Source organism: Melopsittacus undulatus, chromosome 11 (genome assembly GCF_012275295.1).
Source record: "Melopsittacus undulatus isolate bMelUnd1 chromosome 11, bMelUnd1.mat.Z, whole genome shotgun sequence".
Classification (NCBI taxonomy): domain Eukaryota; kingdom Metazoa; phylum Chordata; class Aves; order Psittaciformes; family Psittaculidae; genus Melopsittacus; species Melopsittacus undulatus.
Window position 1 is genome coordinate 822696 of NC_047537.1, and position 27329 is coordinate 850024.

The following is a 27329-nucleotide window of genomic DNA, read 5'->3' on the forward strand; positions in this document are numbered from 1 at the left end:
GCCTGTTGAATGATGCTCCTGGAGCGTGGTGAGCTCTGAAGGAGCTGTCTGAAGCAGCTCACGCTCTCCCCTGGCACCCCTCACATACCAAATCTATTCAGTTATGCACTGATTTGCTCAGGTTCTTGACCCAGAACTAGCAGGAAGCTTCCCTTGTGCATTCTCTCCCCTTACTCGGCAGCAGCTGCTGGACCAACACTGTCCTTTGGTGTGTTGAGGGAGGTTGGGGTTTGTGCCATGGCCCCAAGACATGAGCCTGTGGCTCTGGGATGTGCAGGGAATGTCTTCCATGTGCTCCAAGGTGCTGCCAATGCCTTGAGTCATCAAAGCCAGAGGATGCTCAGCTCCTGGTGTGCTGCAGGGAAGCAGGGTGGCATTGAGCCAGGATCTCTCCCCATGCATAGCTCAGGAGCTGCCATCAGCTGAGACTAAAAGCAAACTCAGCATTAGGAAATTCTCTTCTGCTTAACCTTTTGCACTGTGTTTAGCCAACATGCCTTTCTTTGCTTTATCTGTTCCTCGAGGCAACACAGTTACAGTCCTGGTCACTTATAGGATGCAAACTATCAGCTCTCCTTGAGGTGTAAATCCAGCCTTATCAGGAAGAAAAAGCTTTCAGCCTTCCTTCCTTGCCTCTCAGAGACAAGAACCAAGTCTGCTTTCGTGGCTGTTTTATTTCAGCTTATCCCAACAGTGCCAGACATTTCCCATAATCCGATGGAAACTGGGGAGCTTTAACCACCTAAGTGACAAGGGCATTAATGGCTTAACGTGGCTGTCAGTGAGGGGCAGGGTGGCTGAAGTTCTGTGGGCAGAAATAGCAGCTGGAAGGATCTTCCCATCAATCAACTTTAAGCCGGTTGCCTTGGCCAGGTTGGGCATCCTCCAGTGGAGGCTGCTCCAAAGGGGCAGCCTGGTGTGATGCTCTGAATGCCTGTGAAGACAGGGGTGAGAATAGTGATGGATGGTGTTAGAAACCCAGTAACACCCTCAGCTCAGGGCTGGGTGATGTCCTCAGGGTCACACCACGGCCACGTTCCCCACATAGGTCACAGTGTCAGGCAATGGCCAGAGCTGGCTGGGAATGGGCAATGTTCTGAGACAAAAACTTGGTGTTTTCTGTGTTCCTGATGCTGCATCCCCAGTTTCGGTGGTTACACTGAAGAAGCAAAAGCCAGAAGAGTGACAGAATTGTTCTGTGGGTTTGTTAAGAAGAAAAAAGCAAGGGAAACAATATTTTTCTCTTAAATTAGGAAGATGAAAACCACTTTGCAGACATTTCTGCTAATTCTGTAAAGGTTACTCACAGGAAACAATGACTAATGAGATTAAACTGATGCTCAATTTTAAGGTAACTCGTGTAGCATCTGAAAGGAGCCCAGGTGTTGTGCTAGGCTGCTGCAGTAACCTGGATATTAATGCGGTTATCTTTTGGGAAGGTGCAATTGGGACCGGGCAGGAAGCACGATGGCTTCACAGCTCACAGAGATGAGCGGCTGCTTGACCCTGCACTGGGCATGGGGGGGTTTCACTTGGCTCATCTCAGGTGATGTGTCTGTGTCAGGGAGGAGGCACTGCCAAGCCCGGTGGTGTGTATCCCCTCACCTGCAGTCTCATGCTCCATCCTTCCTCCTGTCCCCATAACGCTCTGTGTTCCCTTCCCTGCAGGGTGACATCCAACAGCTCCTGATCGTGGCGGACCCGCGAGCAGCCCATGATTACTGCGAACACTACAGCCCTGACTGCGACACTGCCATCCCCGACTCCCCCCAGTCCCAGGACCCCAACCAGGATGAATACGTAAGGCTCCTGTGGGGTTTGGGGGGTGCTTCTGGGCAGCAGCATCCAGCTCCATCGTGCGGCTGCAAACCTGCACTATGAGCTCCTTCCTCCGTCTGTGCTTCCCTGCAACTGATGTGTTAAGGCTGAGACAGAGCTTGTTGGTAGGATGTGCAGGTTCTGGTCTTGGCTCTTGCCCTCGGGAGTTTCCTTTCTGGGATCCTCCAGTTCCAGAGACTGAAATGAACGTTCACAAAGCTGTGCAGGAGAGACAACCTGAGCTGAGTGTGAACCACCAACCTTCCCTGGCTGGTGAATCCCGTCCAAAGCAGGCGCCTGCTTCTAGATCCCAACTTTAACTGGTGAACTTGTAAAAAGACTTAGCAGTTCTTTTCCAGTGTTCCCAGAGAACAGGTGTTAAAGGAGGGGAAATGCTTCTGTCTGTGCGTTTGACATTTGAGTTTCGTTTGGCTCCAGCTCATCTGTATAAGCTGCTGTGCTCAGGAGCTTTCTACAAAGGGTTAGCCCCAGATCTTTCCTTTAACTAAAGGAAGGACTGGTACAAGATGCTCTCTTATTTCTGCTGCTCCATTAGAAATGCCTGAGTGTGGCTGATTCCCAGAGAGCATCACCTGAATTCTACACCCTCTTAAGAGGTCTCAGGCTCAGCTCACAGCAATTGAAGGGTTTGCCATCCTCAGCTGCTTCACAGCATCTTGGCTGCTCTCTTGGTCCCCCTTGCTGGGCCATGCACTCTCTTGCTTTCAGCTGGTCTCAGATCTGTGGCCTCCTGCCAAATCCCTGCAAATCCTGGAATGATTTGGGTTGGAAGAGACCTTAAAGCTCCTCCAGCTCCAACCCCTGCCATGGGCAGGGACCCCTTCCACTGGAGCAGCTGCTCCAAGCCCCTGTGTCCAACCTGGCCTTGAGCACTGCCAGGGATGGGGCAGCCACAGCTTCTCTGGGCACCCTGTGCCAGCGCCTCAGCACCCTCACAGGGAACAGCTTCTGCCTCAGAGCTCAGCTCAGTCTCCCCTCTATGAAGCTGTAACACCAGCAGTGTGCTCTGGCTTAGCTTTGGGACTGAATTAAAACCCTCCACCTAAGCAGGGTCTTGGGGAGGTGGGTGATGCTCACAGGGTACCCAGCGCCGGGGCAGTGCTGTAACCACTGTGCCAGCTCTGCTGGAGAAACAATAAATAAGTAAAATAAAATAGACCTCAGTATAGTCAAAATACATGGTAGTAGGAAAATAAAACTCCTCTTGGAGCCAGCAGCTCAACAAGGCCTGGCTTGTTTTAGGGCTCCATGTAAGAATAATGCTTCCACGCGCCGGCGTCTGCTGCCAGGGAGAGCGATGGACTGGCAAAGAGATTTGCCATGCCTGGCTCTAACCAAGTGTTCTCTTTGTGCTTCATGCTGAAGAATGACTGACGCCTTGTGGAAAACACTGAGAATATCTTGCTTATGGAGCCCTGCGGGTGGATGGGAAGTCACATGGATACTATTAGTGCTTAGAGTGAAAATAGTGTCTGGCTTTGCAGAGCAGCTGCACAATTCAAGTGTGTTCTTCCCACCTCTCTCAGTATGTCACACGTGGGACCTGGGAGGTCCCAGCAGTCCAAGGCTAAAACCAGTTAGTGTTTCTGTATTGTGTTATCATGGGTGACTGAACTGCTGCAGGTTTGGGCCATCATCTATGGTCAGAGGACCAAGAGATGATTTAGAACCTCCTCAAATCACAGCCTTTCCATAGCAGCCCAAAGCCTTGGTGAAGGTTTCATAGAAGCTCATGAACAGGAGGAAGGGAAAGATTTCAGTGCATGGGTCTGCATCTCAGCATGGCCCTGTTGATGTGAAATAATGCCTAAAAGAGCTGGCAGGAATGTGTCTGGGTGCCGCCAGCTTATTTTCTGCTTCCCATCTTCTCTTTGCAGTACACTGACGCGGAGGGTGAAGGTGACACCTACTACTATGAGTACCCCTACTATGAGGATGTTGATGAATCTGTAAAGCCAGAAGCTCCCACCACCAAACCCAGCACTCCTGAAGTGGCTGCTGGCGAGAGACCTGAAACCAAGCAGGTACCAATTCAATGGCAAAGATGTGGTTCACAAATGGCACCTTTGTAGAAGGGGAGGTGGAGGATGGTGCAGAAGGTTTGCTTCTGTTCCTGATTCTGGTGTTCTATTGCTGTGATAGGACTATCCTGCTCCCACACCACCTCCTGATGGAGGGGACCCTGACAAGCAGACCAAGGAGGATACTGCAGTGGGTGATCCCCTCGTGGATGAGTACAACTATGAAACCATTAACGAGGAGTACTTCACACCTCTGCCCTACGAGGATGTCAACTACAATGAAGAAGTGGACCCGCAGGGGGGACTGACCGAGAACGCGGTGGAAGCTGAGCTCCCCACAAGCACCGTCCTCACCTACAACGAGAGTGATGTAATTTTACCTTTCCCTTTGTGGTTGTGGTGAATTGTGGTGTTTCAGACCCTGAGAGCCGCTCATGGGGATGTGCTCACCATGGGGTAAATCTGGTGGTGCTTTGGGCAGCTCTTGCAAGAGGAGGTTTCTTGTAAGATATTTTTGCTCCTGATATTTCCGGGTGTGGAACGCAGATATTGAGGGTTTAGTGAAGGGTTATTCCCTTGGAACAATGCGCTCATGCTGACATCTGCATTTCCCTCTGTGAGGGGCTTGTGTGGCGAGGAGGGAAATGAGCGTTGCTGGTAAAATCTCAGTCAAATCATTTTATTTCAAAGCTATTAATATAAAATCCTTAAAACGTTGATTTGATGGAAAACATCAGGGTTTTGTCTTGTCATTCCCACTGAACATCTTCAGGGAGTTGTAATGCTCAAAAACCCCATTTCAGCACTGGGACCAACCCTTGATTTCCAGCTCCTGCATCCACCAGAGTGAGCACCTCTGCTTTGTGCCACAGCTGCTGGAAGGGGAGAGCAGTCCATGTCCCATGGCTGACGTTCATCAAACAGATGAATGTGGGTCTCATCTTTAGATGAGACTTAGACAAATTGCCCTGCAGCCACGTGCTGTATAGCTCACTATGTAAGGAAATAATGCTAGAGGAGGCCAATTTCGCTATCCAGGAGCACCAGCAAGGGGAGGTGACAGCAGGATAATGTTTCCTGGGAGGTAGGACGGGACTTGGCAGAGTTTTGTGATGGTTATGGGGGGACTCAGCACCCTGGGGCTGGTGATGCAGAGGGGTCGTGTGCAGCCAGTCAGTGTAGAAACTGTGGTGGAGGAGGAGGTTGAGCCACCCAGAATGGTCTACAGAGAGAAACAGAAAAGGCTTCAGTATATGAAGGAGGTGAGCGCCAACCTGAGGGAACCCATGGATGGGAAATGTTGCTGTTTCCTGACAAGGAGCCAGAAATCTTTGGCTAAGCTTGAACTTTCTAACAGAGAGGAATTAAAGATTGGACAGCCTGACCTGAGGAAAAAATGGAAGAGGAAATCAGAGGCTCGAGGGCTGCTTTAGTTGTTAGGAAAAGGAAATACGCGGGGGACAGTTCAGGTAGGGAAGCACATGGTGAAGCTTTCCGATGTGAAAGCTCAACCCTCTCTCAGCAAAGCATCTCACAGGGACAGAGTGCAACTGTTGCCCTCCAGCAGCTCCAAAGGAGATGGCATTGGGACAAGGATGACTCCCGGGATGGGATGTTGCTCCAGTGCATCTCTTAGCTGAGGAGCAAAGGACACAACGTGCCTGGTGGAAGGAGATTCCCATGCTCTGAGGCAAAGGCTAATGCAGTGTGACAGGGAATCCCCACAAGTGCCAGCCTGAGGGACGAGCACCCAGGAGGGTATTGATTGCAGTTAAAACCTCACAGTAGGAGCTAAGGGTCCTGCCTGCAGCCAGGAGCTCCTGGGGAAACTGATCCTCTAATCCAGCAGCAGACCAGGCTGCCTTGTGAGCAGTGTGGAAGTGGGGATCGGCATCTCCTGCATGGAATTGCCTGCCTAATACCTGTTATTAAGAGCAGGCTTTCAGCAGGGAGGGGGCTGGAGAAGGTTGGTTGCTCTTAAAGATCCATTGAAAGTCTCAGATGTGTTTTGGCTGGTTCAGGAAACAAAGTGCTCATGGCCATGGGTTTGTGTGGGGTGATTTCACCTCCCAGGCTCCTGCTGGCAGAGCTGGAGCTCACCTGCACTTTGGGAAGACTTTAGTTCCTATGGTGGGGATGAAAAGGGGATTTGGTTGTGTACAAGTGAAAGCAGTGCAAGGGTTTGAGCGGCAGGAGCAGGCGCTGAGCTCTCCTGGGCTGGGTTTCATCGTGGCTCATAACTCCTGATAAATGCCAGGGAAGCAATTCCAGGATTTAGTAGGCAGCGAAACTCCCGCGAGTGAGAGGAGCTGGGAGCAGATAGATCCTGCTCATTGCCTGCTGGTCATCAGGCAGTTTGCTTTACTTGTCCACATGCATATACCAGGGCTTCAGATCTGCATTGCTTCTCTGAAGGGAGGACTAAAAGGAGATTTAGATGAAGCTGTTACCAGCAAAGCAGAGGCTCAGTGTTCTGCACACTGAGGTTTGGGCCTCCTGTTTCCTTTGCAGACTGGTTTTAGTTGTCTACCAGCATTGTTCAGGCCATGATTTTTGGGGCTTTTAGTTTGGTTTTCCTCCAAAGCACCTGCAGCTCTCAGCAGGGAGAACTTTGCTCCTCCTCTGCCCACTCACTCAAGCAAATCTTCCCATGCAAATGGATTTTGGGACCTTAATCAGAATATCGTCTCGGACACTTTTGATGTCCATTTAAAGCAGTGCAATCTGGAACAAACTTTCTATGTTATATCCAGAATCTTTGTAGCGAGATAAACAGGTTTTAAGGTTTCAAAGTGCAAACCCAGATAGAAGATTGCAAACAGGATAAAAGAGATTGTGATAACACCCAACCCGTTTGAACAGCACAGAGGAAAAGTGATGCTAACTTCTCCAAGCCTTCTGATTGAATAACTGCCAAGCTATAATTCCTGCAAAGACCGGTTGGTGCCTGCAAAACTGAAAGAAGATGGGGTATCAGAGCAGTGGCTGCCTTAGCACTAGGCTTATTCTTATTTAAAACCTCTTGAATTTGGATGCAGATGCTTGTACTCAGTTTTGAGCAGTTTTGGCACTGAAACAAGGTCTGGGAATGATGGTGGCATTGAAGTGATTTTGAATTCATAGTAGGGAGGAGATAATTTCTCTGGGAAGCACTGGAAATAATTCAATTTATGGATCATTTTGGTCATTACCTGGATGGGAAAGAAACAAAAAACCCATCAGCAGCAGCACGTGTTCTTCACAGTGCTGCTCGGAGCAAATGATGCCAAGAGGCTGTTGCCTGCCAGGCTGCAGAAAGCACAGGGGGATGGAGTGAAGCAAGGAAACTCTGATGCTTGTCTGGATGTCCTTGCCCAGCATCTGCTGCTGGAAGGATTCAGGAAGGATTCAGGGATTAATGCATCAGATCTGTGAAAAACCTCTGCTTGTGCTTCATGCACAATTCTGGATCCTGGGATAAGCAAACAGGAGGTTTTGTAGAAGCAAACTTGGATTTTTCCATGTTTCCTCCTGTAATCAGACACTCACAACAACAGGCTGATGTGTTGTTGGGCATTTTAGCTGTGAGACTTGGATGTGTCAATTCTTATCCTTAATAATCCAGCATCTCTGATACCAAGGCTGTGGGAGATGAGGGGGGCTTGGAGTTTGAGACTTCCATTGTCTCTTTCTCCAGGTCTTCTGACATAAAGATCCTCCCATCCTTCTTCCCTTAGAGGTCCCTGGAGACTTTAAAACTTCAGAACTTAACTTTCCTTGTGCTTGTTCTTTACCACTGTTGTTATAATACATCCTCCCCACATTGCGAACCCTGCACCCCTTATTCCAGCATGCAGAGCCTGATGTGTTGCTGCTCTTTCGCTTCCAGGCTGCTCAGGGAGGAGATGACCTGGATAAAGATTTCACTGAGGAAACAATAAAAGAATATGATGGGAATTACTATGATAACTATTATGACCGAACAGTCTCTCCTGACATCGGGCCCGGCATGCCTGCCAACCAGGACACCATCTATGAAGGGGTAAGAGAGTTTATTTCCCATAGAAGGTGAGTCTGGCTCAAAATGTTTGTCACCCCATCGTTAATAGCATAAAGATCAGCAATGCAAAAGCCAGCGAGCACATCTCACTTGGGTTCATTCCCCTGCCCTGCACGTGCTTAGCACAGGGTGAGGAGGTGCCTGTTGCTCTTCTACATGAGCATCAGCATCCTCCTGGGGCAGAAGTTGGTCCAGGATCTCCAGATCCCGCTCGGAGCAGTGATGCTGATGGGGGTGATGTCCTCTCTGACTCTGGTTTTGTGTTTCCCTTGTGTGCTGCAGATCGGTGGCCCACGGGGCGAGAAGGGGCAGAAAGGGGAGCCCGCGATTATTGAGCCGGTAAGGATCAAATGCTGTTTTGGTGTTAGTGTTTTCCCAAGCGAACAGTCCAAGGGGTGTGCTTGGTGTGGCCTGGGGGGCTCTGGTACAGCTGGGAGGAGAGTTTCCCATGGAGGAATTACTTGGTTCATTTAAACACTTTAAATACAAAATACTGTACATTTTTCTTTAAAACCTTCAAGCAGTGACTGAAATAATGAACAAGTTCAGTATTTCCCATGAAATCTCTTATTTACCAGAATAAACCCAGGCCTGTCAGAGGGGCATCAGGCAGAGGGCAGGTCTCACCTCCCTGGAGGTTTGAAGTGCCTTCAGCTCACAGTGACCCCATTCCCCAAGCGCTGGTGGCTGAGTCACATCCTGACCTGAACTTGCCGCTTGGGATTGCCTTTAATTGTGCCACTAATGAATTAATCACTGTGGAAATGAAGCAGTTCTCTCAGCACACAGCTGTGAGCGGATGGGTTTGCTCCTCTTTATGGTCTGTCCTGCCTTGTTTCTGGGGTTGGTTTTCTCTCTAAAGAGCTGCCTGTGCACTCTGCAGTCAGCAAAAACTGTGGGTGCCCAACTGAGCCCCCTGTTAAGTGAGGATGGAGGCACTGTGGGGCCAGGTACCCACTGGGCAGAGCAAGAGGCTGGAGGCTGATGCCCACGTGTGTGTGTCCCCTGTTGGGTACCAGGATGCAGGGGTGCTCCTATGGGTGCTCCTCCCAGCCTGGAGCTGGGGCTGCAGGTCCTTGCAGCCACCTCCCCACATGCTCCCATGCACCAGCAGCTCAGTTAACCAGCAGCTCAATTAACCAGCAGCCCAATTAACCTGGTTTCTCTGGCAAGGGCCCAGTGCAGCAGCACTTCTCAGCACTGTTACTGCTCTTTAATTCTTGCTCCCATTCCTTCTCTGACCAGCACTGTGCTGGGGGCAGCAGGGGAAGCAGGGCTGCAGCAGCAGGGCTTGACAGGCCTGAACTGAGCATCTTGTGAAAGCTTTTCTGACCTTCCCTTCCTTCTCTTCCTTCCTGGGGCTCACTCCCACCCTGCGGACACAAGGATGGAGCAGTTTAGGTGTGGGAAGGGTGGGGGGCAGCTGAACCCCAAAGGAATGATGGCAGAACCCAGCCTGCCCTGTCCAGAGCCCATTGGAAAGGCTGCAGAGCCAACAGAACAGTTAAGTTTAATCATCCAGAAGGAATTTGGCTGCCTTTGCTATTTCAAAACACTGGAGCATGCATGGCTTTTGCCAGAGAGTAAACAAGACCAAATGCCGCCCGGTCCCTCTCCGTGCGGCTCCTGCAGCACAGACTCGGATTCACTGTGCTCTTTAGCTCTTGTTTTCCGATGGGAGCTGCAGCAGAGGGGGAAGAAACCCAAAGGCTTTAGTGGGATCCTGCAGGGCTTTATTCTCCTTTCCCTTCCACCCTCCTGTCCTTCAATCCTTGCTCGGTGCTGACACTTGCTGGAGGCAGCTCGGCAGCACAGCTGCAGGGTGAGGAGGGCTGAGCTGGGGATGGATGGAGGGATGGAGGGATGGATGGAGGGATGGATGGATGGATGGATGGTGAGGACCCCACATCCCTGAAGGCTCCAGGCTGCCTGTCCTTGGGGGGCCCCAGTGCTCCTGCCTGCCCCAGGCAGGCTGTGATCAGCCTTTGCACACACCTCTGTGTGCTGCAGCCAGTGTCTGGGACATGGGTTGCACTTGTGGGCAGCACCTGGGTGTTGACTGAGTGGAAGCAATGCTCTCCTTTCCCCTGCCACAGTTCCAGCTCCATGCTTTGCTTGTTCTACCCCCAAGGCATCGCCCTTGGTGGCATCCCCCTGGCCCCCCAGACCAGTCCTGGTCCCCACACCCTCCCACTTTTCCATTGCTCCTGTTGATGAGCAGTCATATAAACAGTGGTGGCTTCTTGCCAAGGAGAATCTCCAGATGTCCCTAAAGCTTGAGCTCAACATAAACCAACAGATAAATATGGGAGGATGCCAAGGATGTTTGCATTGCAAATGGGCTCATTAGCCCCGGCTCTTAGAGCGGCCCCAGGCTCTGCAGCTGGCCATGGGAAGCAGAACCTCAGCATGCTCAGCCCATGGCATGGTCCCCCAGCAGCCCACGTGTGTCCTGGGGAGACCTGTGTGGGCTGCATCAGCCCAGACACAGTTACTGGTGTCTGGCTTAGAGCCTGCCACAGCAAAATGTGCCATCATTGGTCTCAGCAGGGATGGGCCTTGGGGTTCCATATGGGAAAAGGTTTGCTGGGAGCTCTGGGGTTCCCTGCACAGTGTCCCCGTTGTTTGCCTGGAAAGGAGCCAGTGCTTAGTGGATATCTTGGGGGACACTTTCTCCACCAGCATCTTCTTGATAGCTTCCAACAGCAAATAGCTGACACTTAGTGCAGGTCAGAGGAATGCTGTGTAGGGTTCACACCAATTCCCACCCAGACGAGAGCAGCGTCTCCATGGCAGGCAGGAAAACTGCTGTCAAAATGGGCCCAGGGTGAAGCCCACGACCTGAATTCTTTCCTGGTGAAGAACGGCTGCTCAGGCGCTTCCTTCTGGGATGGCAGCAGCAAATTTCCCTTCACACTTCCAAGTGAGGTGGGAGCCAGGTTTTATATGAGGTGGTAATGAGCAGCATGGACACTGGGAGAGACAGAAAACAGCACTGGCCATGCATTAGTGGTGCAGAAACACACATCCCACCAATGGAAGCAGGGATGCTTCATGTTTTACCCCTTTTTCTGCTCCTCTGGGCTTTAGAGACTGTGGCTTTTGGGGCAGGAATACCTGGATTTCCCTGTGGCCTTTTCAGATGGGTTCAGCTGGGCCCTCTCCTGCTGTAGTGGCTGCCATGGGGTCAGCCGAGGCTTTTAGCACTGGAGCTGAGTCCAGGAGACCAGCCAAGGGTGACCTAAGGCCAGTCCCTGCACTTGTTTCCTCCTGGCTTCTCCCTTATGAACTCACTGCTTATGCACAGGGTTTTACAGGCAGATATCATCCTGCAGGATGTGTCCCTGTTTGCTGCCCATGAACTGGGCACTGCTGGGATGGCTTTGGCTCACACTGGGTGCTGCTGGGGTCACGGTCACTGGCCCAGAGGGAACAGGGCTGTGCTCACCATGGGGCTGTTCCCAGTAAATTGTCCTGATGCTGTCAGGAAAGCATTTGCTGGGATTATTGAGATGCTTCTTTCCTGCCTCTTATGTATCTATGGGGGGGGGGGGGAGAAAGAACTCGACTCTCCTGAGTACATGATAGACCTGATTTAAAGTTATGACAAAACATTTAGATTAAAAGGACTGGAATAACATTATTGTACCATTTTGCCCACACAGTGATTTCCTGGGTACACATAAATCACAGCACGCTGGCTGCTGGGAAAGTCATTTTAAAACCCCACTCTTTGATTATTAACATGTTTTTTAAGCTGCTCGGGTCTAGAAACAGCCTCTTCCTGAAGAGGAGGTTTTGTTCTGCTCCAGCACCATCCAGGCTGGATATGCCCCAGGGTTTGCCCTTTGCTGGCCATGTGCTGAGGGCAAAGGGATGCGGTTGGGAAGGTGACTCTGTGTGGGGTGAGCGTGGGCTTGGGGCTGGTTTTGCCCTGCTGTGTGTGACTTAAATAGATGGTATCTGGCTCTTCAGTGGGCAATGCCTTTTGTGCCTCTCATGCAGAGGGAGCAGAGATGCTGCAGCTCACACATACCTGCACCCAGCAGCAGGAGCTGGAACACTTCAGAGCAGAGGGAGCATTGGGCTTTCCAGCCCTGTGGGCAGGGTGACCGTGAGGCTGTGCCTTGCTAATGTTTCTGTCTTCTCTTCCATTGCACAGGGTATGCTGGTGGAAGGCCCCCCCGGTCCTGAAGGCCCAGCAGTAAGTGTCCCTTTGCACGCGGCTCTGGGGTGCTGATGTACGTGGAGGGCTCTATTGCTTCCTGATACCCAGCAAGGGTGCAGAGAGCTCTGGGTCCATTTCCTGGTGCAAAACTGAAGAGAAAGCTCTAAGCAGCTTGTTTTTTCCCTGTCTTTTCCATGCTAGGGTCTTCCAGGACCTCCAGGACCAACTGGACCTGTGGGCTTAATGGGTGACCCTGGGGAGAGAGTGAGTACCCATGTTTTTCCTCCTCTTTGGCTCATTTTGTGTGTACAAACTGGGGCTGTAACTTGGGGTTTGCATCTTTGGCTTTGATGTTACCTTAAACCAGTTTTGTCACTGGCAGCAACTGCTTTGTGAGCTGCTGTGTGCAGAAGCCTCCAGCTCTGCGATGTCTCAGCTGCTCCCAAAGCACTTTTGTGCACCAAGGCCTCAAATCCCACATTTTAGCACCACACTTTGGTCAGAATTGCATCTTTGTTCATTATTGCTGGGCAGTAATGAACAGCATTCAACTGGGATACCAGTCCCATTGGTCTGGTGTCCAATGGGACCAGGCTTCCCATCACTTCCAGCCCTACCCGCAGCAGGGATTGTGCCTTGACATCTAGAGGAACGCTCACCATAGCACTGACGGCCTCTGGCTTTGCACAGGAGCCGAGATGGGCTCATTGGCTGCCGGAGCAGCCCAGTTTGGGGCTGAAACCAGAGGAGTGCCCTTGGGCAGTGCTGGTTTGGGTGATGGAGCACTGGTGTTGGCTGTGCTGGCAGCAGTGGTTCCTGCTCGGTGCAGCCCAGCAGAGCAGTGTGTGCTGCAGGCAGCTGAGCAGCGGTGCAGGGTCCCTATGGACCAGCAGCAGTCACTTCACATGAGGAAATTCATTGATTTCAGCAGCTCTGTGAGCAAAACAAATGGAGTTTGGAGCCTGACACCGTTTGGGTGCTTTGGTGCATCTTGATGTTGAGCACAGTCAGATACACTTTCAGAATCGCTTCTGGTGTTGTGCTGTTCCAGTGGGCTCCCGGCAGCGCTGCCATCAGCCTCCACCTGGAGCTGGTTGTGTCCTGAGGCATCCCGACAGTCCCGTTGGTGAGGAGGGCAGTGATGTCCCTCCCTCCCTGGAGGCAGTGGGGACACAGATCACAGGAGATGCTCCTCAACACGAGATATCCCAGCTTTTCCCTTCCCAGAAACCCAGCTGCTCCCTTCCTGTCTGCTGTACCCTGGAGCTGTTGTAAAGCCCCCACCTCACTGCACTGCTGGGGATGTTACTGGGTTTTGATGGAGCAGTAATAACGCATCTTGTGGTTGTGACATGACTGAGAACGAGAGGCCCTGACTGTGCTCCATTGATCCAAAAGTCAATAGGCAGCTGCAGGCTCTGCCCATGGCCAGGAGCCAGGGCCACCACTCAGTGAGGCTGGATTAACCCCTTGGACACAGCAGGACCAAGGGAGGCCTCTGCCTCCTTGGATGTGGGACGTCAGAGAGGATGAACAAGCTCCCAGCAGTGGTTTGCATCCTGCAGTGGTCTGGGGTTGGTCAAAAGAGCTGTGGAGCTTCATCCTGGAAGGGTCCTATGTGTTGCCCAGCGTTGTCCCTTTCTCCCCTTGACATGCTGCTTCTGCTCCCAAGGTTCAGTTGCCTGGCAGGATGGATGCTGCAGGCAGTCTGTGCTCCTGCCCTTGGTCCAGGCAGATGCAGGCGTTGGGCCAGGCTCTGGAGTGGCCGTGCAAAGCCAGGCAGCAGCAGACACGTTGTCCTCAAAGATGCTGCTCCACACCCTGAAACGAGGCGTGATTTACATTCTAGTGTATCCTGCCTTTTTGTGTGGCCAGAACAGAATGTAATACAGCATATTGTGCATAGAGGATTGATGAACTTGCAGAGCCAGGAGCTGCAACTGCATTAAAATACTCCTTTTCAATTACAGCAGCTCCTCTTTTAATTTGTTTATTATTAACCCTGCACATAGCTCATGAATTTACATGACACTTCAATGTGTGCGGCGAGGAACATTTCCTATGCCTACATCTGATAGAAAGATTCCTTATTTGCAATCAGGCAGGTGCACTGAATTAATATAGCAATAATATTCAGCTATGTTAATATTGGCCAACACTCATTTAGCTGTGTTTTATTCATCATGCCAGTTTGTTCATTCATCCCTCTTATTTTACAACACAAAGAAGAGCTTGTGCCACCGGAGCAGCCTGGTTGTGGGAGGTTTCAGAGGAGGGTGGTTTAGGATGGCTTGGGTTTCTCTGAGCAGTGGGAAGAAGGGAATAAGGCAGTGAGGAGAGCAGCAAGCTCTGGGATGGGAGCTCTGCACTGGAATGAAGGAAGTGGAATGGGGAAATGTGCTCCTTTGAACGTGATGAGCGTTAGAGCGAACTGCAGCTCTGCACCAGCCCTGCTGTGTGCCTGGAAATCCAGGTACTGGGGTGCTCTGAGCTTGTCCATGGGAAAGGCTGATGACAGGATGAGAGCTGTAACTTCCAAGCCCATACCATCGTTGTGTCTCAACCCCAACGACAGGTTTGCATCTCAGAGGTGTAATAGGATTCCCGAAATCCTCATTGGGGTTCTGAAAGGCTTGATGCATTTGGGGTGCTCTTTTTCCCACCAGTGAGCACTGCTGGACCTGCAAGACCCCAAATGCCGCAAGGGGATTCTGTTATAGGATCTTCTGACCAGGGATGAAGAATAGGCTGAGAGAGACACTTAAAACAGACTCAGCTCCCTCAGTGCTGTGGGATGCTGGGCACCACTGTCCCTGCTGCTGCTCGAGGAGCCTCAGCACTAACACTGGGGTTTCAGTGTAAACATTGCCTTGAAATACTGCATTAATGTTTGCACTCAGCATGGCATTTCAGAGCACTGCACCAAATGAAAGTTGAAGTCCCCATCCTTGGCTGCTATATATCAGCAAATCTCTATTTACATAATGAGTGACACAGATTTACAGCAGCTGAGGGGCTGGCGTGCTGCGTTCCTGAAAGGCATTCATGAATTTCAATCTACAAAGTGCTTTATGGGGTTGGTTTTCCTCCAGCCCATTGCCCCCCACTGCTCCACCCCACAAGGAAGAGACCTCACGCACCCAACATGGAACAAAGGGAGGTGTTTATGTATGAAAACATTGCATCAACGTTTGTCAGAGTACACACAGAGAGAGGAATCAGCTCATTCCTGATCCATCATTTGCTGGACTTGGAGTTAAAGGAGAAGAGAGAGAAGGAACAAAGTTTATTATAGAAAATGAGTCTGGCCTAAATTATTTATCGTGTTTGTGCTCCAGCAGATGGGCCTGGCCTATGCACCGCAGCACTGGAGCCGAGGGCTTCGGTGTCAGCCAGGCTGAGGAAACAGCATGAATGTAACATCAGGAGCTTGCCCTGAGAAATGAGTACCCCGGTGTGCTGTGCAGCCTGCTGCTGGGTGTCTGTCCTTCCCTGCTGGGTGTCTGTCCTTCCCTGCCGGGTGTCAGTCTGTCCTCCCCTGCTGGCTCCCTGGGCAGTGCTGCAGCAGCATGGGCAGCAGTGCTGTTATTCTGGGCTGGTTGTGCTGCAGCCCTTGGCTCTGCCCTGTAATTGTGGTGTGGGTCCAGCCACAGCCCGGCTGAGCAATGGGATGGATGGGGCAGGGTGGAGCACAGAGGTCTTCACCCCCACCCTGGAGCTGGGCTCTAATTTAGTGCTTGAGTGTTTTGGGTCTCTTTTTAAGAGGGAGGTGACAAGGGAAATGTTGAATGTGACACAGAGGGAAGGGAAGAACAGGGAGCAAAAAGATGCACTGAGATCTTGTGCAGTGGGACAGGAATAAAACACCAGATGCTCTGCATTGGTTGCTTTAAAGTGTTCTGATCTTTAGGGATCTTGTAACATGTTTCTATTTCCCTTGTCCCTTTCCCACCTTTACCCACCTCCCTTTGCCTTGTGGGGTGAGTGTGCAACTTCCTGGGTCAAGGTCTGTCCCTTTGGTGTCCCTGTAGATTGTCCATCCATAGATGTCTCTGATGTGTGGCAAGGTTTGATATTTGCTTTTATTTGGTGTTTGCAAGGGCTGGAGAGCATCAGGCAGGTCAAAGAAAGCAAGAACTAACATAGGTGCCTATTGCTTGCTCTTCCAAGAGCTTTGCTTCTCCACAGAAGGATTTATTATATGGGAAGTGTCCAAGTACTCGAGCTTGAGCTGTTGGCCAGGCAGCCCTGCCTGCCTTGCCATGGACTGAGCTCCAGGGCTCCTCTTGGCCTCTCTGGGATGTGATAAGTTGTCTTGCCTTCAGCTCCTTGAGCTGGTGTGAACCTGTAATCAGGCATGCACACTGAGTAGTTAGATGTCATCCTCGTTGCATGTAGGATTGTTGGATGGATGTGCAAATTTGGATTAACTTCAACTTCTTGCCAAGTACACAACAGGGAATACAAATAATCTATGGGCTGTCTTAGGAAAATTGGCCATATTTGATTATTTATAGCTCTGTCAATAGATCTTTTGCTGCATGCTTGTTTCTTTGGTTGAGTTAAAGAGACTCAACTGATGTTAATCAGCTCAGCTCCATGGAGATCCTCAGAGTCCTGCTGATTTACAGCCACTGACAGGATCACTCACTCCACTGTAGATAGAAGTAGCCTCAAAGGACTAACGGAAAGACAGAAGAGAGAAAAACGCAATGACCCAGATGACTGAACACGTGCAGAAATGTATTTATCTTTCCACGTTTCTATCTCGCAGACTTGAGTTATGAAGTTTCATATATGTTTTAATAGGTTTTAACAGACCCAACTAAACATTGATTCCATTAACTTGGAACATTGCAGAGACTTTTATTGCTCACTCAAAAATTGCATATGGCAGACTGGAAATACGGAGGCCAGGATACAGCAAGAGGGAATCACTAAGGAAAATTGTGTGTGTTCCAGATGGGCTTCCACAGAATTTGCCACAGCATTGGGATGCCCACGCACTCAACACCTGCTTGTCAGGACAGGGAGCCTTTTGTATCACGACATAAGCCTTTGTGAACATGACTGCTTACATAAGGACATGACAGAAATGACACCATAGATGTTTATTTCTATGCTTGTTTCTTGTAGGGGCCACCTGGTCGCCCCGGTCTCCCAGGAGCAGATGGTTTGCCAGGACCACCAGGGACAATGCTCATGCTGCCAGTGAGTACAAGCATTTAAATGAGTTGGCTTCTTGGCTTTGCTGCTATTTACTGCCTGTTCTTGTTGAAGTCTCCCGTCTCTTTTACATCAAGGACACATTTTCCTTGGTGTAAAAGATGGGGCCAGATGGTTCCCCTGGTAAATTTACCTTCTGCAAAGCACTGTAACTTCTTCATTGGTCAGAAGCACAGGGCAGCTAGGTCAGAACTTCCAGAAGGGATGAATAAGCTTAAGTGTTTGTGACTGGGCATGGTGCTGGAGAGTAAGAGTCATAAAGAAGCAACTGAAGACAATTCCAAGAGCAGAACCCTTCCTCCTGCCTCAAACAGCGCTTCAAAGCAGATGCTACAGTTGTAAGCACCTGAATGAACTGGTCTCTTTTGATGACCTGTGGTTCATGTGTGTTGAAGCAAGTACCGAGTCAGCCTTCTTGGTCCTGGGATGCTTAAAGGAATAGCTATGTTTTGTGTCTGCTTTGATGTGAGAAAACCCTATGGAAACCAGCTGCTGTAAATGAGTGGTTAGGTACCAGAGGGGAAGAGTCTTTAGTGAAAAACCACAGTGTTCTTGTCCAGCCTCCAAATGGGAGGGTGATGCTTGTGTAGGCTCCTGGCAGGGTGCCTGGGACAGCCTGGGCTGAGTGCTCAACATGGAGCTTAGCTGCCCATTACAATAGGTTTGTTGGTCCCTACAGCAACCGACTGTAGGCCTATAAATTGCATCTCTTTGAAGCTGCTTGCCAAGTTCATGTGGTTGTGTACCTAGTGCCAAGCAAGCAAAAGGCAGAGGTGAAATGGAGGTGAAAGAACTGTCCCAGTGGGGTCTGCAGCCTGGAGTCCTTCTTGCAGAACCCCAAATGCACATGCAGTTAGAGCAGGAGAAGCGTGTGTGTCCTGGGAAGTGGGCTTGGAGCTGTCGGGGGTGGGAGAGGCAGAATTAAACACAAAACTCCTTCCCTTTCAAGCCTGGGAAAATAAAGCAGTAAAGCTTGGGGTTTTAAAGTCCTTTGTACGCTGAAGGATCCTGGCTTGAACAATAGGCCAGACTCTGCTCTTTGAAGCACACTGCCATGCTTGAGAAATACAGCCTTTGTCCTGGGGCAAAGAGGCAGCTAGAGCCAAGTACCCTGATGCAATCCCATCTCCGGGGGTCTCCTGGCCAAAAGCATCCACATGGGGACTATCAGCCCTGCGAGAACTTGGTGTTCTGTTTTGAAGGGTTGTGTGAGCTCCTTACAGCTCAGAGCCAGCAGCCCCTCTCACGGTGTTACTCTGAGTGTGGGTATGGCCATGGGAAACAGTCGGGTTGTTCCTGTGAGCTGGGTGACCCAAGAGCACAGTGGTGGGTTGGATGGTCTGGAAGAGCAGCTCCGGTGTTGGGTTGGGTGTGTTGAATGGTTGTCGAGGGGTCAGACCGGTATGAGGGTGGAGGGACAGCAATCCTGGAACCTGCTTTCTGCATCTTGTTCCCATCAGTTTCGCTTCAGTGGAGGAGGAGACGCCAGCTCTAAAGGACCTCTTGTTTCAGCCCAGGAGGCTCAAGCCCAAGCCATCCTGCAGCAGGCCAGGGTAAGTGGAGGCTGGTGGGGATGTCTCCTGCAGCAGGTGCCCGAGGAAGAGGAGGAGCAGGATGTGTCAGAGATGTCCTGCACCATCCGCGGTGCTTGGGGCTCATTCATCACAGGCTGTTGAGATAAGCTAAAAAGCAAGTTATTTCACCCTCGAATGAGCTCAAGCTCACTGGCATCTCCACCCAGCTGGGGGCACGACCCCCTTTTAGGTTTATAACAAGGGGTTTGACTTAGCAGATGCCATTCTGGTTTCTGTCCTTTCCCCCTCTTACAAAGGAGTTTGACCTTATACTTATTCAGGTAGAGTACAGAGCGCTGATGCCACCAGCCACTGCATTGTCCTAACCCAGATACCAAAGCAGAAAGGGAAATAAATCACTTCTGTGGGGAAGCTCCAAGATATGGCAGGAAGGGAAGAGGAATCCTGTGGGGAAAAGACATCTTATTTCTTTTCTGGGGGTCGTTTTCTTGTTATCATTGTTAATTACATTTTCAGGTTGATTTATTCCCTTTAAATTTGGGTTTCATCAGGCAGCACTTGCTGCCCCAGCTGCCAGCATTTCAGAGCATCTCCCTTTAATGGGGTGTTGGGAGAAGATGCCACAACATGTAGCATTTGTGCAATATTTATGTCATTCCAAGTGCAGTTGTGGGTAGATTTTAATTACTGGAGTACACAGATAATTACGACTCTTTTAGCGTTCAGTTGTCACGAGGGAGCCTGAGTGATGCTTTAAAGTGTGGACCAGCCCCATTACCCACCATGAGGATTACTGACTTGATGCATGGTTCTGTGACTCCTTAATTATGGAGCTAAAAGACCCCTGGTGCAAATAGAATAGTTCTGTTTGCAGGGTATTAGGCAGTAACTAAAACAAGGGAGAAACCCCTCCAAAACTGAACTCTCAGGACAGGAAAGAAAGAAATCCTCCTAACCTAGACTGGGATCATAAATACATGTGAGCGAGCCCCTAGAGCCTGGCCAGGCACAGTTCTGCTATTTACCTTAAATGGTTTGTTGCCAAAAGCATCCATGTTATTGTGTCTGTATGTGATGATGGAATAGGGGGTCTGGGCTGCAGAGGCAGATTCTCATCTGGTTCAGATGTAGGTAATTCCTCACCCCTCCACATGGCAGGGTCTGGGCCAGGGTCTATACACACCTATGTATTCCCCATCCCTGGCAGTGGTCAGGGCCAGGTTAAACAAGGAGAGGACATGTGGCTGGTGGCACATGGTGGCTTTGTCCCCTTGCAGCAGCGAAGCAGACACCAACTGAGTAACGTTTCTGTTTGTGTTGCAGCTGGCACTGAGAGGACCAGCAGGTCCAATGGGTCTGACGGGGCGGCCAGGCCCCATGGTAAGTGAATGAGCAAGTGAGCATGGAGCAGAGCCATGGATGCTCTGGGTTACCTGCATGAATGGCTCTTTGTTAACATGGTATGAATTTTCCCTGTGGCTCTGCTATGGAAAGATGTAATAGATCCTGTTCTCTATCCAAAGGGACCCCCAGGCAGTGGAGGACTAAAGGGAGAAGCTGGAGAAATGGGACCTCAGGTGAGTATGGGCATACTGGGCAACCAGGAGGTCTGGGGGAAAGGAGGGCATGAAGCCCTGCTTTAGATGTGAAGGAGTGAGTCAGTAACCCAGTGCCAGCTGAACGTGAGTGGGAACATCTGCTTTGCATATGAATGTATCCAAATGCAGACTGGAGATGTAATTGTAAGCTAGCAGGGTAAGATTCTGCAGGTGGAAGGTCTTCCCTTCCCATCCCTTCCCTTCCCTTTCCTGCAGAGACATCCGTGGGGGAGTCCTGTAAATATGAGCTGGGTTGAGCGTGAGGAGTTTGCTGATGTTCAGGGAATTGTTCCCCCAAGCCATAAATCCTGGAGTAAAGGGAAATTCCCACTTTCTAACCGTGGGGGAAGTAATTTGTCTCCACTGCATGGAGCTGCTTGCAGGGCAAACTCTTCCTCGTGCAGGTCCTGTGCAGAGATACCCAGTCCTGAGCCTTCCCTCTGTATTTGGATCCATAGGCTCTGCTTGAGGACTCCCCATCCTATTTCATAGCCTGGTGACCCGGGCAGCCCTGGCAGCGCTGGGTCCCTCTGTTGTACCTATGGGTGATGATGCATTTCTTCCTCTCTCCTTGATGCCTTGCAGGGTCCACGAGGCATCCAGGGTCCTCCCGGTCCGGCAGGGAAGCCAGGCCGCAGGGTGAGTGTCCTGGGGATGGGAGTTAAGGGCTGGGTGGTTGGGGACAGCTGCAAGTACACACTCCCCATCTTTTGTCCTCATTTCCTCTGTGCTGTTGAGGTTGAAGCTGCAGGAACAATGGGCTGGTTTGGAGAGTGCCTTGGTCTCAGTAGGGCACAAGGAGGGTCCAGGCCCTGGGGGTTGCTGGTATAAATGGTGCTCACCTGCTCTGCTGACATCCCTGATGCTGATTTCCATTTCACACCATCCTCTGGCTCGTCGGTTTGTCAGAGGAAGGAATGAGAAAGTCTTTAGTGTGACCCACTTCTGGCTCTCCCAAGCACATTCCAATCTGTGAATGTAGTGATTATCATCTCCTCAAATGTGCTGGGAAATGGTTATTTCAAATTAAAATCAAGGACCATGGCCCAGCATCCCCTGCAGTGAAGCAGCTTTGCTGCCGTGTGTCTCACACCAGGCTGAGCCCGGGATGCTCCTTCCAAACCAGACCAGCGCGTTTCCCTTCCCAAGGGAAGCTGTTCCCTGGAGAGCTCTGCCTTAAATAAAGCTTCACTGTGCCACAGAGCAGAGAGCAAATGTCCCTGGGTCCTGCCCTGCCCTCTGTGTTGGACTTGGCTTTTCTCTGTTGCAGGGACGAGCCGGCAGCGACGGTGCCCGGGGGATGCCAGGACAGACAGGACCAAAGGTACCACCGTGTCTTGGTGTGCTCTTTAGCAGTGAACTGAGGGACCCTTGGCAGCAGGAGCCCACCTTGCTTGGAGGAGGGGGTTGAAGTGGTGCAGGGGCTCCGTGTTTGAGAGGGGAAGTTAGACACACACCTGGAAGGCACAAGAGCAATCCGTGTTTTCCTTTCATGTTGGACCCTCTTAAGAATGAACTGTGTGCCCTGGCGAACAAATACTTTGGAATGTCAATTATGGAAAACAAACATGAATGAGCAGTTGGAAATGTCCTAAAATATAACTACAAAACCCCCACCCTGTTAACTGGGTGAGGAAATGGGGAGGGCGTGGGGAGGAATTTTAATGCCCTGTGTTTTTATCTGAGACAAAATCCCTTCATTCAGCTGTGATCTGCTGGTATTATTAAGCAAGGAAGAAGCTGTGCTACTGAAATTGAATGCAGAGAAAGTTTGCTCGGGGAATCATGTATTAGAAGGTTTAAGTACTTTATTATGTAGATACTTAAAGCTGGAATAGATGGGGTTTTGATATACAGGCAGGAGACTGCAAATCATTTATCTGGTAAAGTGCTTTAATGAGCGTCGACTGCCCTCAAAGGAGGGATGCAGGGAGGAAAGGGGAGCAAAATAACGAGCAGCACTGGGAAGGAGAAGGAGATCTGCAGTGAGCAGAGGCAGAGCGATGCTCCCGGGCCTGCCAATGGGCAAGGACTGCCCATTGCCCTGGGTGTACCTCAGCCAGATCAACCTGAGCTCCCAGTTGTAAAGGAACACAACAGGAGGGGGAAGCGTGAACTAAACTGGTTTCTCTTTTAGGGTGACCGAGGGTTTGATGGCTTGGCTGGTTTGCCTGGGGAGAAAGGAAATAGAGTAAGTTACCTTCCACTTGTCCTCTGGCCACTGTCTGGAGTGAACCCATGGTTGGGGGTGATGGGATGAGCCGCAGTGGTGCAGCTGGGAGAGCACAGCCATGTCCCATCAGAGCATGTGGGATGTCAGAGCATCCCTCCCGGGGCAGCATTCACATCCTAGGAAGCTGTGAGATCCTTCTGGGCCTGATTGACATTGGAAAGACTTTGGGGGGTGGGGGGGAAATTGCCTTAATAAAATGCAGACTGAGAAATGAAGCAAGAGGCAAAACCTGCGTTCAGACAGTGTGGGTGTGGGTGGAAGTTGCCCAAAATGATAATGGGATTTTTCTCTTTACTTTATAATTAAACAAAAGGGGAAAAAACACAAGAGGCTGGTGATTTTGGCAGTCTGTTCATGCCTCCCCTCCCTAGAGAACACAGCCATGGCTTTATAAAGCAAGGGAGTGTTTGAACAGCGGAGATTGCATTGTGATTACAAGCTACACAGGAAAGGGAAGATGGTGCCTTGGAGAGATGCTTAATCAGCCAGGAACAGAGTAGCATGGGTTGGGTGAAGCAGTAACTGCAAAGCCTGAGCCCTGCTCCTGAAGGAGCTACTGCTCAGTTCCCAGTTCCCTGCCGAAGTGTTACCAGTACATCCCATGAGCTCTCGCTCTGGAGGACTCAGTCTGCCCGTGCTGGAGCCCACACATGGCCCAGAGCAGGTAGAGGGGAGCTGCTGCTTGGAGAGCACATGGAAAGGAGCCATGAGGGCACCTTCAGCACACAGGGCAGGCAGAAAAGTCACATCCATCACCTGGTTTATCAATGTTCCCCAATGTTTTCCATTGCCAAAGTGTGTCCACCTTCTCTGAGGCTTCTTTCTCCCTTCCCTTTACAGGGTGAGCCAGGCCCCCACGGACCCCCTGGGGCACCCGGAGAGGATGGCGAGAGGGTAAGTCTGTCTCTGCATTGGGAATCCCTTTGAATTCAGAACTGTAAACAAGAAGCAGATGCCACATTGGGCAGGGATGTGGCAAGAGCAGCCGGTCTCCTGCTGCTGGTCCTTGTGTCCTGGGGATGCTGCAGATGGCCATGGAGGGAGGGAGGGAGCAGGGAGGTGGGAGAGGAAGTGAAGAGTTAGTGTTTAAAGATCTGCTCAGAAAAGTCAGGTTTTCTTAAGAGAATGAAACAAGAAAAGAGAAATGATCATGTTCCAGGTGAGCAAACATCAGCTGCGATGTTCAGAGCCCCAGCGGATTGCAGCAAGGCTTGGGGAATAGCAATTCCACACAGAAAGGGAATCAAAGATGAAATTGTTCCCTTCTTCCACACTGTTTAGTCAATAGTCACAGGCCTTGAGCAGAGCTTGCATTAAGTGGTTGTAGGTCTAGAAGGGCTGGTTTAAGAGGAGAGATTGCAAATGCTGAAGCAGTGCCTGTGAGGAGCTTGTGGTTGAACCAGATGAGCGAGTATGGACTTCCCCTGCTCTAATCCCCTTCCACGGTGTTGTCTCTCCTCCTCTGGCTATTTGTTTCCTCTGTAAAGCACAGATAATGACACATTGCTCACTGTGAGCTTGTGAGGAGGAATTAGTTGCGGCTGTAAATGCTTGGAAGGTGAAAAGACCAAACCTGTGTCTGTGGGGGAAGTGTTGGGAGAACATTAATCCTAAAGAGAAAGAGAAACCATTTGAGGGGTGTGGAGAGGAGCTCCGAGGGCCACGGCTGGAAGGAAGAGCAGGGATTTCAGCAGCAGAAGAGGAGGGTTTACAAGGGCTGGCTCCTGGGATTGATTTCCTATAGGGAGCCTCAGGGTTTGGGTGATCTAGAAGCAGTTCAGGGGAAGCACCAGCTCATACTCATGAGGGATCCATGGGGCATCAGGAGATAGGGAGTGGAGGGATGAAGAATTACCCCTTTGCTGCCTCTGCTTCATCTGAAGAGCTCTGATTAGGCTCAATCATATTGAGGGAGGTGCTCCCATGCTCGCCTGTCATTCAGTATGGGACTAAATCTTGTGGTTATTAACTCACATGCCTCAAGTTGTTTCTGCGCTGTCCTTTGTTACCAAAATCCATCCTTATAAACATGGCCATGAATTATGACGTCTCCCTGCAGCATTCCTAATCCTCTGTAAATCCTGCCCACACAGGGTTAGTCTCCAGCCTTACGAGGTCTTCCTCATGCACGGCCGCCCTTCCGTTACTGCAGGGAAGCTGTGTGAATGTTGTTTAACAGGAGTGAAACACCTGTGATGTGACTGAAATCTAACTGCCTTGTTCTGTCTCTTGTGTCTTCTGTTTCTCTCTGTGCCTTTGCTGCTGACCAGGGAGATGATGGAGAAGTTGGACCCAGAGGTTTACCTGGAGAACCTGTGAGTATCTCCTCCTTTGCCTTGGTGTATAGTGACACTGCTTTGGTCAAGGTCTTGGTGGTCTGAGTGGCTCTGTGGGACAGTTCTGATGCTGAGGTCCTCAGTGACTCCCTTTAAATGCAGGCAGGACTGAGCTTGAGGGCACTTTGAGCCCTGACTTCAGTGGGGTCAATATTCACCTCACAGTGCACAAAACATCACACAAAACATGTTCTTAACTTTATTGGCGATGGTAAACTGCCTCTGGCTGGCTGCAGATCTCTGTGTGTAGTACAGTTGTTGGGTGCTGATTCCATCCCAAATGCATTTCTTTTGTTATGAAAAGAACATTATCTACCATTTACCATCACTTTTGCTTTCAGAATGGCTTATTTTGTTGTTCTAAGGCCCAGCGTGGTGGCCTGAGAGTAATTGATGGGAACATTTGGACACACTTTATGTGAGCAAGGGAAGGGCTGGCATTTACGGACTCACTGCAACTAAATTATAGACAAGGTGTCTGATGAACTCTAGGAAAGATTAATCAAGTCAGCTGTCTGCTTAGCACATGTCTGAGCAATAACTTATGGGTTATTAACTTCTTAAGAGCATTTATGTGCTCAGGTAAGACAGTAACAAAAGAGGAGCTTAACTGATGCTAATGCATGCAGGGAAGTTCATGTTTATTTCAGCAATGTGAGTAAAAATATCTGTGATGACCAAGAATGGAGGCTCCAGAGGAAGCTTTTTTGTCATATCTACACCTAAATGTGCACATTTGCCCCTTTCTCTGCCCTCAGCCAAAAGAGGCTCTTCCCAGTTTCATTGGTGACTGAAAGAAGTGGTGGGACTTCAGAATTGGTTTCTCTTCATCCTGCTCTGTTTCTTTGTGATTCCCATCACTGGGTGATACAAGCAGAGTATCAGCACAGGCTGTGGCCCATGAAGGTCTCTGGTGCCAGGGACAGGTTTCCTGGTTGATGCATCCAATTTGTGCTGCATTTTTCCAGGATCAGAATCCCTGCAGTATCCAACATCAGACTTTTTCTTAATGTCTCCTTTATTATCCTGTAACATTTCATTTTAATTCCTCTGTTCTCTCTGCATCATAAAAAGAGGGACATATAATATTTGGGCAGACAGATAAAACTGCCCATCAGTCAGGAATGACTCTGCTCTGTGACAGTGAACAAGCACCATCCTTGTAAATGCCCCGAGTTCTTCTATGGTCCCTCATTTAAGCAAGGGCCTGTGTTTAGTTGTGAGCTTCAGATTCACAGCTGAGGGTGCACAGGTCCCCATCCCATTCCTTTTACTACAAATCCACCTGAAGGCTCCAGGTAGAGGAGATGCTGATATTTGCAAAGCTTCCCACTGAACGAAGACAAGTCCCCTGCCGTGCCTCTGCAGTCCCCTGCCTGCCTGCCATTCAGCGTGATGCTCCAGTCCTACCCCTTTCCCTAAAGATGAGGGGAGGTTAAACCTGGTGAGAAAGCCAGAAATGGAAAGGAAACACTGTGATTCCAGGAGTGCTGGGTGGTTAAGGCTGAAGAACCAAATGCCTTTGGAAATGCACATTTATGCTGCAGGCTGAAAACCTTTCCCAGCCTTACTGAGTTGTACAGATGTGTCAGTGCTAGGAATTAAACCTGGGGAGATTCTGGATGCTAACCCATTGATCCAGTGATGGCATCGGGCACTCCCTGGCTGGAGTGACCTGGCTGTGAAGGGGTTTGTGTCATTGTGTGCATTACAGGGTAACCCACGAATATGATTACATTAGTAATAAAATGTTGGGTTAAGTGGGTCTTGTAATCCTAGGGTTAGAATCCTGGGTGTCTGTGCCTGTGTTATCTTTACAACTCAAGGACAGGTGCATACAGGATTTCTGTGACTGGTTTGTAACAGGAGAGCTGCTGTGGCAGCAAAAGCAGCAGGGTCATTGGTGTGCCAGCCCCAGTGATGCTCATCCTGCTCCAGCAGCACAGGGCTCCAGGATCACTAACTCCATCTGCTTCCCCCAACAGGGACCCCGAGGACTGCTGGGACCAAAGGGGCCGCCAGGACCCCCAGGGCCACCGGTGAGTTCCTGGGGCTGAACACCCTGTTCCCGTTAGTCATCCGAGCAGATAATGCAGCCGCATAATCTCACACATCTGTGCAATGAAAAGCAGTGGCATTCAAAAAGCACAGTTAAAGCTCCCAGTCCATTTTCTCCCCCATTTTCAGTGGTGTCACGTCCATTTAAAGCAGCTCAAGATTTGGGGCACCTGAGTAAATATTAATGCCTTGCTCAGGCTGAAAGGGAAGAAAGAGGGTTATTAACACAGCAGCTTTGCCATTACCTTCTGCCTGAGGGCTGCTGGGACTTTGAAG

The 27329-nt window shown here is 50.3% G+C and overlaps 1 protein-coding gene across 1 annotated transcript in view; it reads left to right on the forward strand.

The window, feature by feature from the left end:
- COL5A1 (collagen type V alpha 1 chain) overlaps positions 1-27329 on the forward strand; it is a 129853-nt gene that overhangs the window by 55113 nt on the left and 47411 nt on the right. Inside the window, exons 5-21 of the mRNA XM_034067678.1 lie at positions 1669-1800; positions 3717-3863; positions 3982-4230; positions 7729-7881; positions 8182-8238; positions 12062-12103; positions 12269-12331; positions 17204-17278; positions 18754-18846; positions 20152-20208; positions 20352-20405; positions 21012-21065; positions 21697-21750; positions 22564-22617; positions 23500-23553; positions 24930-24974; positions 26981-27034. Coding sequence (XP_033923569.1) covers positions 1669-1800; positions 3717-3863; positions 3982-4230; positions 7729-7881; positions 8182-8238; positions 12062-12103; positions 12269-12331; positions 17204-17278; positions 18754-18846; positions 20152-20208; positions 20352-20405; positions 21012-21065; positions 21697-21750; positions 22564-22617; positions 23500-23553; positions 24930-24974; positions 26981-27034 — 1437 coding nt within the window. The remainder of the gene's footprint in view (positions 1-1668; positions 1801-3716; positions 3864-3981; positions 4231-7728; positions 7882-8181; positions 8239-12061; positions 12104-12268; positions 12332-17203; positions 17279-18753; positions 18847-20151; positions 20209-20351; positions 20406-21011; positions 21066-21696; positions 21751-22563; positions 22618-23499; positions 23554-24929; positions 24975-26980; positions 27035-27329) is intronic.